This window comes from Mastigoproctus giganteus, chromosome 3 (assembly GCF_048544385.1).
Source record: "Mastigoproctus giganteus isolate SK-2022 chromosome 3, ASM4854438v1, whole genome shotgun sequence".
Taxonomy (NCBI): domain Eukaryota; kingdom Metazoa; phylum Arthropoda; class Arachnida; order Uropygi; family Thelyphonidae; genus Mastigoproctus; species Mastigoproctus giganteus.
The window spans coordinates 159,086,505-159,100,847 of NC_143577.1; the positions used below are offsets into that span (position 1 = coordinate 159,086,505).

The 14,343-nt window shown below is 36.5% G+C and overlaps 1 protein-coding gene across 1 annotated transcript in view; it reads right to left on the minus strand.

The window, feature by feature from the left end:
• The window catches only part of spn-B (X-ray repair cross complementing protein spindle B), a 141,648-nt gene that overhangs the window by 43,707 nt on the left and 83,598 nt on the right, over nucleotides 1-14,343 (minus strand). Inside the window, exon 4 of the mRNA XM_090370135.1 lies at nucleotides 8,083-8,222. Within this exon, the coding sequence (XP_090226261.1) occupies nucleotides 8,083-8,222 (140 nt within the window). The remainder of the gene's footprint in view (nucleotides 1-8,082; nucleotides 8,223-14,343) is intronic.

Consider the following 14,343-nt stretch of genomic DNA (forward strand, 5'->3'; position numbering starts at 1 on the left):
AGATTACTCCTACTTGCATTATACCTTTGTTTCCAACTATTTCACACCATACAGACTCTATACTAGCATGTGAAATGTCTGAATCCGGGAAAGCTATCGTCGCACTCAGGCTGCTTCTGATAAGAAGCATTACCCCACCACCCCTTCTATCTACCCTATCCTTCCTAAATACATTATACAAGCCGTACTGAAACTCATCATCCCCAATTTCCGGGTGGCACCACGTCTCTGTAAGCCCTATTATGTCCGCGTTACTTGTTTTAACCAGCAGTTCGAATTCGCTCATTTTATTGACGACACTTCTAACGTTACTGTATAAACAATTAAGATTTACTGTTCTTGTATATTTAACAACCCTAACACAACCCTTGAAGTTTTTTAGTCTCTCTTCCCTGATATTAGCTACCCGCTCAAGTGAAACGTTTCTGCCCACAGAACATCTAGATAATACGTCCAGTTGGGGTAACAGATAAGAACTCTTAAGGTATGTGCAAGAGTTACTTTGACCAATATTATCAGATAAACTCGTGTCGGTATTACCCACATCCCCCCTAACTAGCAGTTTCCCTGAACCTTTAAAGTATCCTCAATAATACTGGCAAAAACTTTTGCACCACCTTTGTTTAAGTGTATCCCGTCTCTACAAAACAAATTCCTTCTACCTACAAGTGTGGGCCATGCTGATAGAAATTTACCCCCTAAAGTCTTGCAGATTCCTTCAAGTCTTGAGTTAATCCACAAGGCTCTTAACATATAATCCCTCCTATCGTGTCTGGGCAGAATTGCAGACACAGACATTATGGCCTAGCTCGCGACATTTCCTCAGCATGGTCCTGTATTTTTCCAACAAATCGTCAGATCGTGTACGTTTAATATCATTAGTCCCCACATGAATAATAATATTTTCTTTACCCCCCTTTAAAATCTGACAATCTGTTGGTGACATCATCAATAGTTGCTCCCGGCAGACATACCCTGGTTCTGCTCCACCTATCCTTATTACAAAAAATATTCCCCATTTCCCTGAAAATGGAGTCTACTAATAAAACAATGTCCTTTTTAACCAGAGTAGTTTGCACTTGGTTTTTCTGTTTTGAGGCTCGAATCAGGTGTGCATCACTTGGCAGATTGCTGGAGTTTTGAGTCCCTGACAAGCTCCCAGATGCATTATTCTCGAGGGCAAGCACTCGTTTTTTCAGGGACTCAAATTGTTCCATCAGTGCACCAAATTGTAATTTAAGATCGGTGCACTCCTTACATCGATCACAAAGAAAAGAATCCCCAGGTGAGGTAGGATTAGTCACCAGGTCAACCTTGGAAAACATTCCACAGGTTCCACAACGGATTAAATCATTACTCACCCGTAAATCGCCATCGGCTATTTCCGTGTGAGTCACGATACCCTGTGACGTGTTTAAGGCAGATCTCGTAACTACCATTATAAAATTAAATAAATATCAATGAAAGTAACTTTAAAAAATTATATCTATAATATTATTAAAATCAAACAGTTACAGGAAAATCTATAACAAAATAATCCAACATCTAAATAAATCAAATATTTAAAAGCACTATCCAAAAGTAAACCACTTAACTGAGGAGCCCTGTCTAAGTGCGTCCGCTCACCTCGAATGCCAACCAAGAAAATGCCTTTTGTATTGGTGTATTTATGGCTTTACTTGGTTTGTGTGGAGCTGGGTTTACTGAAGTGGTGACCAGTACTGACCTAACCCATTGAGCTAAAGATTCACTAGATTTACTTCTGTTTGAGTGGCTACTGATATTCTTTTCGTGGTTGCTTGAGTGTAAGTTTGCTTGTTTGTGGTTGGACTGGTAAGGATTTTTTGGCTTCCTGATAAGTTACATTATGTTCAATTTTGTATCTTTATATATTTTTTTCTTATTTACAGAGGGGACACTCCTTGGAATAGGCAGGATGTTCTTGTTTGCAGTTCCGACATTTGGTATGGTGGCTGTGTGCAGTATACCCACATGTGGCACATGTTGCTACTCCCCTACAGACTGCCTGCGAGTGCCCAAACGTCTGACACTTGTAGCAACATAAGGGGTTTGAAAAGTAGGGTTTAACCTAACAATTTTGGTAGCCAGCCTTAATCACTGTTGATGGTCTGGGATTATTGAAGATAAGAATTATGTTCCATGTGGGAACATACCTCCTTGTTTCGTCTTGATTTGTCTCATATTAATCACTCCCTGATCTTGTAATTCTAGCCATAGTTCTTCATGTGAAAGACTGATCAGGTCCCACTCAGTAATTATGCCTTTTGATGTATTCAGGGAGGCATGTGGAGAAACAGTGACAGATGTTCCACTGAACGTTGTGAGCTTTTGTAACTTCTTAGATTGATGAGTGTTCTCAACTTCGACTAGCAAGTCCCCCGATACTGATAAACCGTCTTTGGAGTTCCCATTGCACTTTCTAGGAATTTCTGCATTAGAAAAGGAGAAAGTTTTCCAATAGGTTGTTCTTGTGTTGAATGAATAATGAGGAAGGTTGGTTCACAGATTCTATCTATGTCAGTCTTTTAATGTTTCTGAGACAGAACTAGGCTCCTCGTGTTTATGATCTGTTAGATTCTGGTCTATGAACCCAGATTTCTGGGAATTGGGATGTCTTTGCTCCATTTCATGCTGGAAGGGAGAACTTTTCCCCTCCAAGTTACTGGCTCCACCATGTGGAGACAGGAGTGGTGCCACCTTGTGACCAAGCGGTAGTGAGTAAGTAGATTTCATAAATTATCTTGTTTGATTAAATGTACCTTACTACCTGAACGTACTGGCTGATAGTCGATACCTTGTGAAGCGGAGGCTTCCAGGGAATCCTCAACTTGAACTTGATCACTATATATATATATTTACAACCCTGAACATGTCACGATCAGTTAATACTTGGAAAACCTTGGCACAGTCTACAAAAATCCTCGCCAAAAACGCTGTGTGCTCTCTCTTCAAACTGTAAATTATTGCATCGGAATTTGAACCTAAGAACCATAGGTAGAAGTCTGATTATGTTTATCACAAGAAAACCGAGGCCAGAATTGATTGCTAAAATTATGAGAATTAGCTTATATCTGTTAAAATAAATCAGTATGACATATATTACTGGCTAGATTATGCGAAATTGGCATAATCTGTAAAACGTAACTTAACTTTATATTATATTTAATAACAGTGATGTGATGTGAAACTATCATGATGATTTTCGAAATCTACACATAAAAATTGGTTAAAAACAGCATTTAAGTTCTTGGAGGTAAAAATCATGTTGGCTAATGTAATTGGAACAATGTCCCTTATAACTGAGATGAGTATTGATCAGCTAAATATTTTAAGATATCACGGTAAGCAGAATCTAAATCAGACTTGAATGGGAGTTATTAATATTTGAAAACGTATAAGCACTATTAGAAGCATAACTTACCACAAGCAATACAGTTCATAATGATATCTAGATTAGAAAATATTATTTTGATCAGAGACAAAAGATCATGAGCATTTGACATTAAAAGGATATACAAATTCAAGAGTAAATCATCATGCTCACTAGAATTACAACAATGCACTTTAGACGAGATTTTTTTTTTTAAAAGACAAGTTTATCTAACATCTGTTGAACCTGCAGCTGAATGATAAATTTCGAGTAAGAAATAAATCTTTGAACTCACAAAATTCTTTAGAATAAGCTAAGGATGGTGAACATATTCTTGATTTGTAGGAGAGACTAACATTCAAATCAGCTACTTCAGAATCCAGAAATATTCTAAAATAACTGATTTGAATAAAAATTGGGCTGATAGATAAGCCTTGGCGAGAATCAGATTAATTAATGAAATTAAAACATTTGTATTTTCATAGCTGTGAACTTCTGACTTTTTGAAAAGCTGGAGATCAGGCATTTGTAAGCAGGAGAAAAACAGGAAGTTTCTGGCTCAAAACAAACAAAACAAAAAAAAAAAAAAACAGGAGCACTTTTTGTAAAAAAACAGGAGTGCCTCTCAAAAACCATGAGTTTTTCAGAAAAAGCAGGAGGCTTTTAGAAAGTGCACACTGTATTTGAAATTAAATTTCACTGGCAAAATACAGCATGTTTTTAAAAATTAGCTTACCTAACATTTTTCTGTCAGTGAATTTCTGAATCTACAGAAATATTCCATTACACAACTGATTTTGACTGCTTCAAGAAATATACCATTACAGACTTGCCCTCTCTTCAGAAACTTTGAACCAAAGTTTTGTTCACAACAATGCCCTGTATCTAGACTTGCATGATATGAGCATTTCCAAAGTTTCAACAGAAAAATATCTAAACTCAGTTTATTTTTTTCTAACCTAGCTGAATATTCTTTCACACTCAGCACTGCTATGAGGAATTATTAAAATGCCAAGCATGATATATCCAATTTGCCATATTTCAAGATTTCCTTCCATACTTGTCAGTTCCCCAATAAAGGAGCATTGTACATCAATTATTTCTTCTTTCATAAATCATCTGTTAGGTTTGCACACTTAAACTGACTGAACATCTAATTCATTGTTTTTAAAGACCAAAAATTACAAGAAACTTATATACAAAAAGTTTCAAATATGAAAATAATACACTACCCAATCATGAAATTTGTGCTACCTCAGCATTCATAAGAACATAATTTTTCCAATGGAATTTGTGTATCATATAGCCATAGTCACAAAGTACTTCCTCACTGAATCTTGTTTTAGACTCTCCATGATCCTGCAGTAGAAATGCCTATGATTAAATAAAAATCATTCTTCTAGTTTGTCTGCTAAGGTAATTAACTTTGAAATGTAAAAGTAGAACATTTAAAAACTGTTGGTACAATAAATGCAGTCATAACATGGATTTGGTAATGGGTGATCTTGTCTAACTAATCTGGTTGGATAATATGAAGCAACAAAGGAACTGGATGTAAAATATAATTTTGACATCATACACTTAGATATCAGAAAAGGTTTCGATAGCGTTGCACATTAAAGACTGCTATACAAATTGGAGCAGTGTGGCATTAAGTGCAAGTTACTGCTATGGATTAAGGTGTGTTAAGTGGGAGAAGGCAGAATGGTTATCAGTGGTCAACTGCTCTTCTTGGACAAATGTTATTAGCAAGTCCCCCAGGGTTCAATACTGGGATCGTTGTTTTCTATATTTATTAAGATATTGATGAAGGTATATCATGAAGTTCAGTCAATGATATACAAGAGGAGATTAAAATGTTTCTAGTCTCTCACAGAAGAATGCTGGAAAGTTGTGAAAACCCATTTATTTTTCAACATATTTTTTTTTTTTATTTTTTTTTTTATGAAAACCCCAAACACAAAAGGTATCAAAACCTATAGTACTTAGTACCGTGCATGGGTTGAAGGAGAGGTATGGGGGGGGGGGATGCCGGGAACTTTGCTCTAGAGACTAAACATGGGTTTTACCACTTCAAGCCTCCAATAAGCAAAGTGGTGGTATTTCACCAGTTGATGAAAGTCATCTACCACCTATCCCCTTAACACACTTTCTGGCACGATCCACTAGCTTTCTTAACCCGTTACAAATAACAATCGGAAGATTTTGACTCAAACCAGTTGTTGACTGCATCTATCACAGCATTACTTACTTACTCCAAGGTGCTACAGTCCTTGTAGAACCTTGGCCTCCTCAATGATTTTTCTCCAGCTGTCTCTTTCCCTGGCCATTGTTCTCCATCGTCTCACCCTAAGCTGTCATAGGTTGTTGTTCTCTATGTCGTCAACCCATCTCCTTCTCGGTCTTCCTCTCATTCTTCTTCCTCCCAGTTGCCCTTCCATTGCTTTCCTTGGCCATCTGTTTTCCTCCTTTCGTATCATGTGGCCTGCCCATCTAAGTCTTGAGCTCTTTATCATTCCCACTATATCTGGTTCTCCATACAGTTCCCTCAACTCTTGGTTTGTCTTTATTTTCCACTCTTCCCCAAATTTTACAGGGGAAAAGATTTTTCTTAATATCTTCCTTTCCCATACATTTAAAGATTTTTCATCCTTTTTATTAAGCATCCATGTTTCACTAGCATAAGTCATGATAGGTCGTACTACTGTTTTATATAACACTAATTTCATTCTTCTAGAGAGCAGCTTTGATTGAAAGTGTTTCTGCAGGGAAAAGCAGCATCTATTACCAGCATTAATTTCTGGGTTGTTACTACTGTCATGTTCATAGCTCCCAGATATTTGAAGGATTCTGTTCTATTGAAACTATCATCACAGCATTGCCACTGTAAAATTTCCATCCTTTCACATCCTTTTTGAGTTTTGGAATTAGAGAATAGTCTGATGGAGCCAAATCCTGTGAGTAGGGTGGATATGCTGTAATAGCTCGAACCCGCAGTCATACAGTGTTACCAGAGTCACAAATACTGTGTGTGTGCCAGTTTGTTTGTGTGCCAACAGTCTTGAGGAGGTAAGATGACTCCTTTGGCTAATTTCCTGTGCCTCTTGAGCTTAAATTCCTTGCAGAAATGTCTCAGTTGGTTAGAATACCACATGATATTGTTTGTGGAACCTTGTTCCAGGAAATCAACCATGATCACTCATTCTGTATCCCAGAAGAAGGATGCCATGACTTTCCCAGTCATTTGCACTTGAAACTCTTTTAGGAGGGGTTGAAGATAGATGAATCCACTGTTTCGATTGTTCTGTTTCAGGGTCAAAGAGTGACATACTGCCCCCAAAACTGAGCTTCATTAGTTTAAAAATGCTGCACCTCACTCTTTCCTGGTTCTGATATTCATTTAGTGCTTTAGAAACTCACCTCAAAGAAACCTTCTTCATTCCTAAAATATTCACCACAATATCATGAGCTTGCTCATGGGAGATGTTGAATGTTGTCTTAATGTACTTCAATGTTATTCTGTGTTAATTTACTCATACACGGGATCATTATATTTTTCTAGCATCAGTCTTATTTTCCAGTTGTCACGCTATGTAATTTTTGAACATCACATTTTGAGTAGTCTTTTTTTTCCTTTTTTTTTTTTTATTGCCAGAGCTGGAATGCAAAGTTTTAATTTAATATTGTGAGTCACAGGCAATAATTGCACAACAATATACACAACTGCTGTAATGATAAATGAAGAAACTCCATACAAAATGCACTATCAGTTTTGTAAGTGTTTGTAACAGCAGCATCTTACCACAGCCATTCATGGAACTTTCTGGTCAATCTTTCAAGTCATCCAAATATCCAAACAGTTTTCTTACTGCTCAACACAACTTCACTAATCTAACCTTTGGATCAGGGTATCATTTCAACACAAAGATTACTGTATGTATAAAATATTCAAAGGCATATTGAACAAGACTGGTTCAGATTCCAGCCATATAAATTCTTTCTGCCAAGCCTGAAAGAATTTCACAATCATGAACTGTGTTCAATTGCTTCCCCAGCCATTGAAGAAGTGAAAGTGCCAATGTGAAAATTGCATTCTACCAGTGTTGAATGGATACTGCTATATCATACCTCTTGGTGGAGAAGGATCTGAAGATATGGCAGTTCTAGATGTTCAAGAATTACAAATGGAACAAAGTTTAACCAAACAAGGTAGATGTGAATATGGTAGCCAACATTCATTTTGTTTCGGAGAACCAAGACAGTATTTCCGAAAGTGCTTCGCTTTCTAATTTAGCTTTTGAAACCACAAAAATTAAAACACCTGTTGAAAATTTTGGTGAAAAGTAAAAAGCAAGCATTCATTATTGAATTTGTAAAATGATACAACACAACTTTGTTACAGTGATGATAACTTAGAGCTGGTAAAGAGTTTTACTAAAGGCAAAAAAAAAAGTTTGGCTCTTCCTTGGGAGAATTTTGTACAAGTATAATTTAATACTTTTAGATATGCTATTGTGAATATAGTATGCTAAAAAGAGAAGAAAATGAATCATCTATTTTGTATAATTTCTTAATTTATATTAGTATGATTTTGGATTATGTGGTATTTCCATGGAACCAAAATGCCAAAAATGGATTAATTGAGCATTGCCTATAAAAATCAATTCAATGATATTTATATATAAACTCACCACATCCCCAATCTGTGAAATAAATATACTGTCAAAAAGTTCCATATTTTCAGATGATGTCATAAATTCCTTGCTACTGTGAGCTAACTGAAAAAGGCGCTTAATTGGAAATATATCTTCTGTAGAAATGTATGCAACTCCTGAAATAAAATAAATGGCAAAAAAACATTCAAAATTTTGCAATATATAAACTTCTGAAATAAATACTAATCAATGAAATTAAAAACTTTCAATATTTTTCATGTGCAACTCAAAGTTTGAAGATTAACAATAATAAGAAATATGAGGGGGTATCAAAAAGTTCATACCCTAACTAGAAATAATAGCCCTAGAAGGGTGAAACTTCACAGGAACTTTAATCCTTTTCTATGTACTCTCCATGTATAGTAACACATTTCTCTCATCAATGGATCAGTTGTTTAATGCCTTGATCATAGAAGTGCGCACTTTTTGCCTGAAACCATGGTTCTACTTCATTGATGACTTCTTGCGACTAATCAAAGCAGCGTCCATGCAATAGTTTCTTCATTTCTCAAAACAAGAAATATGACGGTGCTAGGTCAGAAGAATAGGGTGGGTGCTGCAGTAGTTTGAAGCCACACTGGGCAAAAAAGTTGGTGGTGGCAATGGCCACTTGAGCCAGTACATTCCTTTTGGTGGCCATTACTTCAGTTGGGCTGATTTACTACAAGATTAATTTACTAACTGATTTGCTCTATAATTAAGCATGTTTTGAGAGAACTAAATCAAAATCAAACTGTCCAACCTATCACAATGCTGAAGTGAAGTCATGTGATTTCTTCAAAAATCACTTGTCAGTTCAGGTATATTTCTGTTTAGTTCAGCCATCAGAGTTTTTGCTATCCTAAGTGTAACTTATAGTTAAAGAGAGGATGCAATGGGCTGTTGTTTACAAAAATTTACTTTGTAACTAATGTAATACAGTTAATGAACAGTAGTCTCAGGTTCATAATCTGAGCAAGAGGAAGAATTCCATCAAGCATTGAGCCTGCTCAAACCATTCGAACCCACAGTCATACAGTGTTACCTTAATCAGATCACACTGCAGGTGCCTAGTTTCCAGATGCTGCAATTTTTAGAACTTAAGCCTTTCTTGGTAAGAGCATCCGTTTGTTTCCCTCAATCTTGTTGCCCTTCTCTGTACTCATTCCAGCAACTCTACATCCTTCCTAAAATGAGGTCTCCAGACCTGTATGCAGTAATCAAGGTGTGGCCTGCTCATTGCCTTATACAAATTGTTCAAGCTAAACATAAAAATGCACCTGGGGTGGATAGGACCTAGCCAGTTTTATTAAAGGGGGCAGAAAAAGATGTAAGAAAACCATTAGCTACGATTATGAGAGGATCCAGGACAGAGAGATACCTGTGGATTGGAGATATGCAAATGTATCACCATTCACAAAGAAGGATGGGCTCAAAGGGTAACATAAGTAAATTACAGACCTGCAAGCTGTACTTCTGTTCCAGGGAAAATTATGGAGCCACTGGTTAAGGAAGTAATGCAGGACCATTTAGATAGGAATGCAGCTATAGTGCAGTCACAGCATGGATTTGTTAATACATACCTTTATGAATATAAGCATAAAACAGCACTAGAAGTGATATGCAGCATATCTGAGTTCAAAAGGCACCTAAGCACTGTGCCATAATGCATATAAGCAGTCAACCAATGACTACCATAAAGGTACACGAAATTAACAATTATTCGAGATTTGTACACTCGATCCACAATAACCGCATCCTCTGGATGCGGTTATTGTGGATCGAGCATTGCAGATATTGTGGATCGAGTGCATGGGTTCTGGAACCATAAATGGCTTGAGAGCCTACGAATCTGTTCATCCGACCACAATACAGAGGTATGCGTATGCATCCTCTGTTTGAAACTATCATCCTAAGTACGGATGAACTGTTTTGCTTAACACATTCCCGAGCTATTTCCGATTCCAGTTCAGACCATGCGGCGACTGCACCACGTGTATAAGTACCGTGAGCCTGTTATATATGGACGTGCTGCAGGAAGTTTTGTTACTGCTGAGGAAGGAAGCCGATGCTTCCGAAAGCTCCAGAGATTTTTATCGTTTTTATCGCTTTTAATCCGGTTTATTTTAGTGTCTTTTATCTTAAGAATTTTATCACAGTTTTAATGTTTTTCACATGTATATAATTTAATTTAATATAATAGCAGTTTTTTGTAAATGTTTATTTTATTTTATTTTAATTTGTAAATATTTTAGTTACAGTAAATACTTATTCTCATGGTTGGTATATGAGCTGATTTATGCTAAAATATAAAAAAAAAAAAATTGTACACTGATTGAATTTAATGCCTTGCAGCAATACCTGGTTTTTGTTTAAAGACTTGGCACAGTTTTATTTATTCTTTGCTTGTTTTAGATGTTAGTTTATGTACATGAATAAATTTTTTATAATAATTTTAAGAATTGTTCTGATTTCCTGCTCAGCACAGTTCACTATTAGCAATAAACTTCAAATTATAATTTTCAGTTATTTACAAATTTTCGGAATGCTGGGAATACAGAAATATCGATTTTTTTTTGGGCCCATTGTTAGTTTCCTTATTTATTAATGATACTGGGGAAGGCATGTCAGGCCAAATCTTTAAGTGTTCAGATGATACAGAGGTTGGTAGGGTAGTCAATGACAATTATCAGGGTGTGCTACTGCACAAGACCTAGAAAATTTGGGCAAATGGGTTAAGATGTGGCAAATGAACTTTAATATTGACAAATTTAAGGTAATGAACATGGGTAGTAGTAATTCCAGATTAATGTAACAAGTGTGTGATATCATATTAAGGTATTGTTGTGGAGTTTAACAATAGAAAATTCTGCTAGGGCCACATTGCATCTTCCTAATGGTGAAATATTAACTTTATTGTAATAACTAAGAGGGGTATCAAAAAGTTCATACCCTGACCCAGATAAAACATCGGTAGGAAGATGCCGTTTTTAATATAAGTTGTCTACATATTCAATAACTAACATGTGAAATTTCATTCCCGTAGGTGATCATACACCAGAGGTGGAGCCCAGAATCTGAGGAAGGACACTAGGGTTAACAAAGTGGAGTATCGAGCAGTGATCAAGTTCTACATTTGCAGGGCAAGAAAGCTCAGGAAATTGACGAATAAATGAAAGCTGTGTATTGGCAGAATCGTACATCCCATGACACTGCAAAAAAGTGAAAACAGGAGTTCCAGTGCGGTTGTACAAGTGTCTTTGACGAGCCAAGAGAAGGAAGGCATCAACATCCACAGACAGTGAGACAGTTGCAAAGGTTGAGCATTTTGTTCTGAGTGACAGACATGTGACAGTTCATTTCATTGCAAATGCAGTGGGAATTAGTCATGGGTCTGCCCACAGCATTTTACATGACCATCTGCACATGTCTAAGATCTCCGCACGATGGGTTCTAAGATTGCTGACACCTTTGCAGAAGCAATGTAGAATGCAATGTTCTTGCCAACTGTTGGATTTGTGTAATGCAGATGTTGAGAACTTTTATGATTGGTTGGTGACAAATGATGAATGTTGGGTATACCAGTATGATCTGGAGACCAAAGACATGTCAAAGCATTGCTTTGATTCATCTCAGAAAGTCATCAATTAAGTGGAATCATGGTATCAGGCAAAAGGTGCAGACTTCTATGATTAAGGCATTAAACAACTGACGCATAGATGGGAGAAATGTGTTACTATACATGGAGAGTACATAGAAAAGGATTAAAGTTCCTGTGAAGTTTCACCTTTCTAGGGCTATTATTTCTAGGTAAGGGTACAAACTTTTTGATGCCCCCTCGTATATTTTATGATTTATACGATTTAGGAAAGTTAATTTAGGACAGATAGGATCATCTCCAAGAATCTGCAATAAACTTATTGATGACTGTGTATTAGCAAATGATTTAAAGGTGTTTAAGTGGATGTTTTGAAAGTGGGGACAGTCCACTAACAAGTGGCAAATAGTCAGTTGTATATGACATGATGTATATAGGGGAGTGCTGTCATTAGTTAATAGATACAGGTGAGTGAGGTGAGTGCCCAATCCTCACTAAAATATGCCTTCCTAAAATTGTTTCTTCTTGTCTGCTTTCCCGGAAGCTGGAGAGCCAGAGTTTTGGTTCTGGTTTTATTTGGTATAGTTTGTTTCCTGGATAACCTCTCCAGATTAGTGACCAGCTATTGTAACTGATAATATTATCTTTTATGGATAATATGTTTATAATCAGTCTATGGAGTTTGAAAAGTCTGCAAAAGAGTAGTATCTGGTCGTTTGGCTAAAAAATCTGCCTTTTCATTTCTGTTATTCCAGAACATCCTAGAATCCAGCAGAATGTCACAGTTTGGTTTGATTGATTTTTTTTTGTCCTCGCCTTTTTCCCATTATATGTATGAGGTCAGCATTTTTACTGTTTTGGCATGAAATTTTTACGGCCGGATGCCCTTCCTGATGCCAACCCTCACCCTTTATCCGGGCTAGGAATATGCAGGTGGTTATTCCCTGACCTTCCACATCCTCCGTATTTGGTGGTCACGGGCTCGAATCCCGGTCTAATCAAGAAGCGTGTGCTACGCACTGCTGCTCCTGCCCACCTGGCTACGGAGGCGCCTTCACCACATTCATCACTAATAGCCTGAACTCGACAACACTCAAGTATTAAATTCAACGGGTTGCATACTGTGCGAATAGCTGAGCTGATAAAATTTTACAGGCAAGTGCTGTCACTGTTGACTATCTAAATAAAAATATAAAATCAGTAATAATTTTTTTATGCTCTATGTATATACAAATTTCTGAAAAACTGCTTATAACCATTTGAATGTGGTAGATCAGCCAATTTATTTATATTTCTACTAAAATGTTTTGTGTGTGGATGTGTGTCAGAAACATATTAAGACTGAATCTGATGGCAAATATTTTCATGTTTCCTTTGATGAACTGGAGGTAAGCAGTAATAGGTTACTCCCACAATTTTGAGGTCCAATTATAACAATGGATTGCGGCAAACCATAAAGAAATGGAGTGGAAACATAAAATGAAATGGGGCACATCTGAGATTGTTCTTAAAACACACAAACATGATAAAATTAATTTATGCATTAGGGAAATACACCCCCACCCTCTATATTTGCAAGAGATACATTCCTGGAATGTATCGGAAATAATGATATTTGGAAATGGGCTTATATGTATCTTTCTAATGAATTACATAACATATACAGTGGTGGTGGTGTTGGTGAACCTTTAACAAAATTTGTTTCAAAACAAAATGCATCTGATATGATATAATTAGAATCCCTAATGATAATTAGGCCTCCAACAATCTTTCATTAAGTATGGAACTTCCACTTCTCTTCGATGTTACTAGTTTGTTGTGGTTGCATTTGCTATTTGTGAGCAAGATTAATGACTAATTAATAATTAGCAACAGAGAAATCAAAAAACAGTTTCTTGGTCTCCAGTTCTTATCATTAGGCTAATATAATGCATATCCTGGATATCACAAACCACTAACAGCTTTCACAGTGGCTGTAAACAATATTAATATAATTGGTTACCTATAATTTACTCCATGGTCTTCTGTGAATTTCAGAAGCTTTTCTAACATCTGAGTCACAAATAACCTGAAACTAATACCATTAATATTAGTAACAGGTGTACCACAGAAAAACTTAAAGAAATTTGAAACCACACTTACACCATTATCACTAACAGAGACAGGGGAAACACACAACTATAGCCAATAACAACAAAAGTACACAGGACTTCCAATAGCACATACATTAAAAATCTTAAATACTATCCCAAAGTGGGACCAACACATTGTTTCATTTTTAAGTGGTCAGTATGAAATCAATTACTGAGAAAGTATGACCATCCCGGACTTAAACCATTATTAAATGGGGTATAGTTTGGTTTGATTGATTACAAGCAAGTAATTTAGAATTCATTTGTTCTATTACAGGGTGAGAGGAGTTGGTATTACTACTTATAGCAGAGACAGCACTGAGTGAGTCAGTGTATATTAAGGCAGACGAAATTAGAAGTTGAGTAATATGATCCAGAGCCAAGTTTATAGCATAAAGCTCAGCAGTGAAGATACCGCATTCAACTGATAATGAGACAGAAGTGGTGAATGACGGGAAGACTGCTGCAGCATTTACTTGGATCTCAGTTTTTGTTCCATCTGTATAGATTAATATTTCCTTTGAGTTA